This window comes from Henckelia pumila, chromosome 4, assembly GCF_033568475.1.
Source record: "Henckelia pumila isolate YLH828 chromosome 4, ASM3356847v2, whole genome shotgun sequence".
Classification (NCBI taxonomy): domain Eukaryota; kingdom Viridiplantae; phylum Streptophyta; class Magnoliopsida; order Lamiales; family Gesneriaceae; genus Henckelia; species Henckelia pumila.
In genome coordinates this window covers 32,527,201-32,531,253 of record NC_133123.1, presented here as the reverse complement: position 1 = coordinate 32,531,253, position 4,053 = coordinate 32,527,201, and the positions used below count along the sequence as shown (strand labels likewise).

Sequence of the window (4,053 nt, the reverse complement as noted above, 5' to 3'; positions counted from 1 at the left end):
ATGTGTCAATAACAAATTAGTATATTATGTGTCTTTTGTTTGTTGGTTTTAAGTTTTAACATACTATTGAAGTAATTATAAGATTGCCAAGTTATTGGAATAAAAAATACATCTAAAAATATTTCAGAAAAACTTTCAACTGTTCAAACTATTGAAGTCCTAAATTTTACTGTGTTTACCAACTTGCAGGAAATATTCACAGTATTGCATCATCTCCATTGACTCTTTTTCCCTCTTCGATACATTATATTAATCCTGGGAACTCACAATCTCATCAGATTTTCACTGTATTATGTCATTATATTATGTTATCATAATCCCACTCACTCTCCATGCCATGCCCAAATCATCTTTACACCACTTTAATTTCTGTCCATAAACAGCATTTTCACCCATTTTTAGTATTTTTTTGAATTTGATAGCGAATCACAGACCTTCGAATTCGTCGTGCATAAGTAGTCTGCTGAGCTTATTAACTTCATTTTGCCGTAATAATTCTTACCAGAAACGAAATGAGTAGTCGGGGGGGAAATCAAATCCAGCTTCTGTTTTTCATTCTCGCCATTTTCTTGATCAGTGCGGATTCATCAAACAGAGACGCGGAGATTCTGCTCCGCGTCAAGAGGAGCCAACTCCACGACCCGTCGAAGAAGCTCGATGATTGGGTCGGGTCGGCCCGGAACGCGCCGTGCGGTTGGACGGGCATTTCTTGCGACGCGCAAAATGTCAGCGTCGTCTCCATCGGGCTCTCTGACATCGGCGTTTCAGGGAACTTTCCGGCGGATTTTTGCCGGATTTCTACTCTCCGGAATTTGGACGTGTCGTCCAATAACCTCGGCGGGAGCATTGATTCTGACTCCATTTCTCTGTGTTCTCATCTTGTTGCTCTTAATCTGTCGGCGAATTATTTTGTCGGCGACTTGCCGGAGTTCCCGGTGGAGTTCCTGAATTTGACGGTCTTGGATTTGTCCTTCAACAATTTTTCAGGTGAAATCCCCGCGAGTTTCGCCCATTTGCCAAGACTCGGTTTTTTATCTCTGGGTTCTAATCTGTTGAACGGCTCGATCCCGGATTTCTTGTTCAATTTAACTGGATTAACTCAGTTAGTGCTGTCTGTAAATCCCTTTATCTCCAGCCCTTTGCCGGAAATCATAGGAAGCCTCAGAGATCTTCAGATTCTGGTTCTTTCATACACTAACCTTGTCGGGAAAATCCCTGCCTCTATTGGAAATCTTGTTTCTCTCAAAACCTTGGATTTGTCAGCGAATAATCTCCAAGGAAACATACCAGAAAGTATTGCTGGATTGAAAAGCGTTGAAGTGATGGAGTTATTTGGTAATCAACTAACGGGAGATTTGCCTGACACATTTTCCAATCTTACTTCGTTGCGGCAGTTCGACGCCTCGATCAATAATCTTACCGGAAAAATACCTGAAAGTCTGGCGGGTCTTCAGCTGGAATCTTTACAACTCAGTGACAATTTCTTGGAAGGTGAAATTCCGGAGATTTTGGCTTTAAACCCAAATCTTATCGAACTGAGGTTGTTCAATAACAAGTTGTCAGGTTCTTTACCGGAATTCATGGGTATGAACTCGGATTTGATAGAAATTGATGCATCCAATAACAATTTGGACGGGCCGTTGCCTCGGAATTTGTGTTACAAGAAGAAGCTTGATCGTTTGATACTCTTTGGCAACAGGATTTCAGGCACGATCCCTGAGTCATACGGTGAATGCGTTAGTTTAACGTACGTGAGAATTCAAGGAAATGAACTTTCGGGAGCGGTACCAGATGGATTCTGGGGTATTAGTGGACTTGCTCTGGTTGAGCTTGCAGATAACAAGTTACAAGGTTCTTTCCCACCGTCGATTTCAAATGCCAAAGGGCTGGAACAATTGCTGATCTCAGGCAACAATTTTTCGGGCGAGTTTCCTGTCGAAATTTGCGGTTTGCAAGAGCTCAAGAAAATGGATTGCAGTGTTAACCAGTTTTCTGGTGATCTGCCCTCGTGTATGTATCAACTGACCAATTTACAGGAGTTTCACATTCAAGAAAATCAGTTCATTGGTGAAATTCCGAAAGGTGTTGGGAATTGGACACAGTTAACACAGTTGGATGTATCAGACAATCGTTTTTCCGGTGATATTCCGGCAGAAATAGGGAGTTTGCCAGTGCTAACGCATTTGGATCTTTCCCACAACTCCTTCTCTGGGGAGATTCCGGTATCACTGACGAATCTGAAACTCAATGAGTTCAACGTCTCGTATAATAGGCTTCAAGGGAAAGTCCCACTTGGTTTCGATACCAAGTTTTTTCTGTCGAGTCTAATGGGAAACCCAAACTTGTGTAGTCCGGATCTTAGGCCGCTTCCTCCTTGCTCGAGACCCAAACACATGAACTTTGTACTCGTGGGAATTCTATCAGCTCTTGCATTGCTACTGGTGGTTTTACTTTGGCTCTTGATCAAGACCAAGAAGTTAATTACCTTTGGTAAAAGGAAGAAATCTTGGAAAATCACATCGTTCCAACGGATTGGATTCAATGAAGAGGAGGTGTTCGCGGCCTTAAGAGATGAGAATCTTATTGGATCTGGTGCATCAGGGCGTGTCTATCGGGTCAAGCTGAAAAGTGGGAAGACGGTTGCTGCCAAGAGGCTTTGGGGAACACACCACATAGCAGAATCCGAGGGGGTGTTCCGCTCGGAGGTGGACACGTTGGGTAGAATACGACATGCAAACATTGTAAGACTGCTGTTTAGTTGCACGGGCGAGGATATGGAAGTGTTGGTGTATGATTATATGAAGAATGGGAGTTTAGGAGACATGTTGAATGACGAGAAGCACGGGGCGTATTTGGATTGGCCTAAGCGATTCGCCATTGCATTAGGAGCAGCTCAGGGGCTCGCCTATTTGCACCATGATTGTGTGCCCGCGATTGTTCATAGAGATGTCAAACCGAATAACATTTTGATCGATGAAGAATTCAAGCCTAAAGTAGCCGATTTCGGGTTGGCCAAGATAGTGAAACCGAATGAACAACAGAGTGATCAAGTCATGTCCCGTGTTGCAGGTTCCTATGGATACATAGCACCCGGTTAGCGACATTTTCAGTCACACCAAAATTTCTAACATAAAATCATCTGGTACATGCTTACATTTTGTTCCAACTTTTTTGCAGAATATGCCTACACGATGAAAGTTACAGAAAAGAGCGATGTCTACAGCTTTGGAGTCGTTTTATTAGAACTGATCACTGGAAAAAGGCCGAACGACCCTTCATTTGGCGAGAACAAGAACATTGTCAGATGGGTGATGGAGACGGCGTTTGCATCTTTAGAACAAGGAAGTGAGGATGCTACTGGCACAATGGACAAAACTTGCTTCGATCAACTGTTAGACCCTCGAATGGACTCGTCCACCATCGAGTATGAAGAGGTGGAGAAGATTTTGAATGTGGCTTTGTCGTGCACGGCTGAGTTACCGGCCAGTAGACCTTCTATGAGGAGGGTCGTCGAATTGATCAAGGATCATTCGCCCGCTCGTTCCAAGTGAGGAGTTCGTCGAAGTTTTAGGATGACATAAAATAGAAGTGCTTGCATGTTCATACTTGTGGTTTTTGGTTAGCTGAGGTAAACAGAGAGGAGATCTTGGTTGCTGGGATATGAGGTTTTTGCGTTTGTATATGTATGTGTAGTCTGTGACAGAGTTTCGTGATACATACAACTAACTATTGTGGAGACACCCTGGATTTAAATCACTATATTAGTCTTGTTTAGGACTTGAAATCTAGATTACTATTATTTTTTATAAAAAATTGATCTTTTATATTACGCCATTAACTTTCATAATTTATAGTCAGATACCATTTTTAAAATTATATTAAAATATTAGAGAATTATACTATATTCTACATTTACATTGAACCATGTTGAAGATCCAACCACAAACAACAATTTGTGTTATATTGGAATAACAATTTTGGGGAAAAATTCATGGGATGTCTGATAAAGTTTAATCTATATTCACTTTTTGTTTTATTTTTAAAAAAAATAAT

At 41.5% G+C, this 4,053-nt stretch overlaps 1 protein-coding gene across 1 annotated transcript; it reads left to right on the top strand.

The window, feature by feature from the left end:
- The first annotated feature begins 285 nt into the window (after positions 1-285).
- LOC140863366 (LRR receptor-like serine/threonine-protein kinase HSL2) lies at positions 286-3,783 on the top strand. Its single transcript, XM_073266740.1, has 2 exons — positions 286-3,093; positions 3,178-3,783. Exons 1-2 carry the CDS (start codon positions 513-515, stop codon positions 3,549-3,551), a joined length of 2,955 nt encoding a protein of 984 aa, XP_073122841.1. The 5' UTR covers positions 286-512; the 3' UTR covers positions 3,552-3,783.
- The last annotated feature ends 270 nt before the right edge of the window (positions 3,784-4,053 follow it).

What these genes read in the sequence shown, in the direction of transcription:
- LOC140863366 (XM_073266740.1), top strand. Translation starts at nt 513, where the DNA reads ATGAGTAGTCGGGGGGGAAATCAAATCCAGCTTCTGTTTTTCATTCTC. An exon ending in CTATGGATACATAGCACCCG is followed by an intron (nt 3,094 to 3,177) that starts GTTAGCGACATT and finishes ACTTTTTTGCAG; the next exon opens with AATATGCCTACACGATGAAA.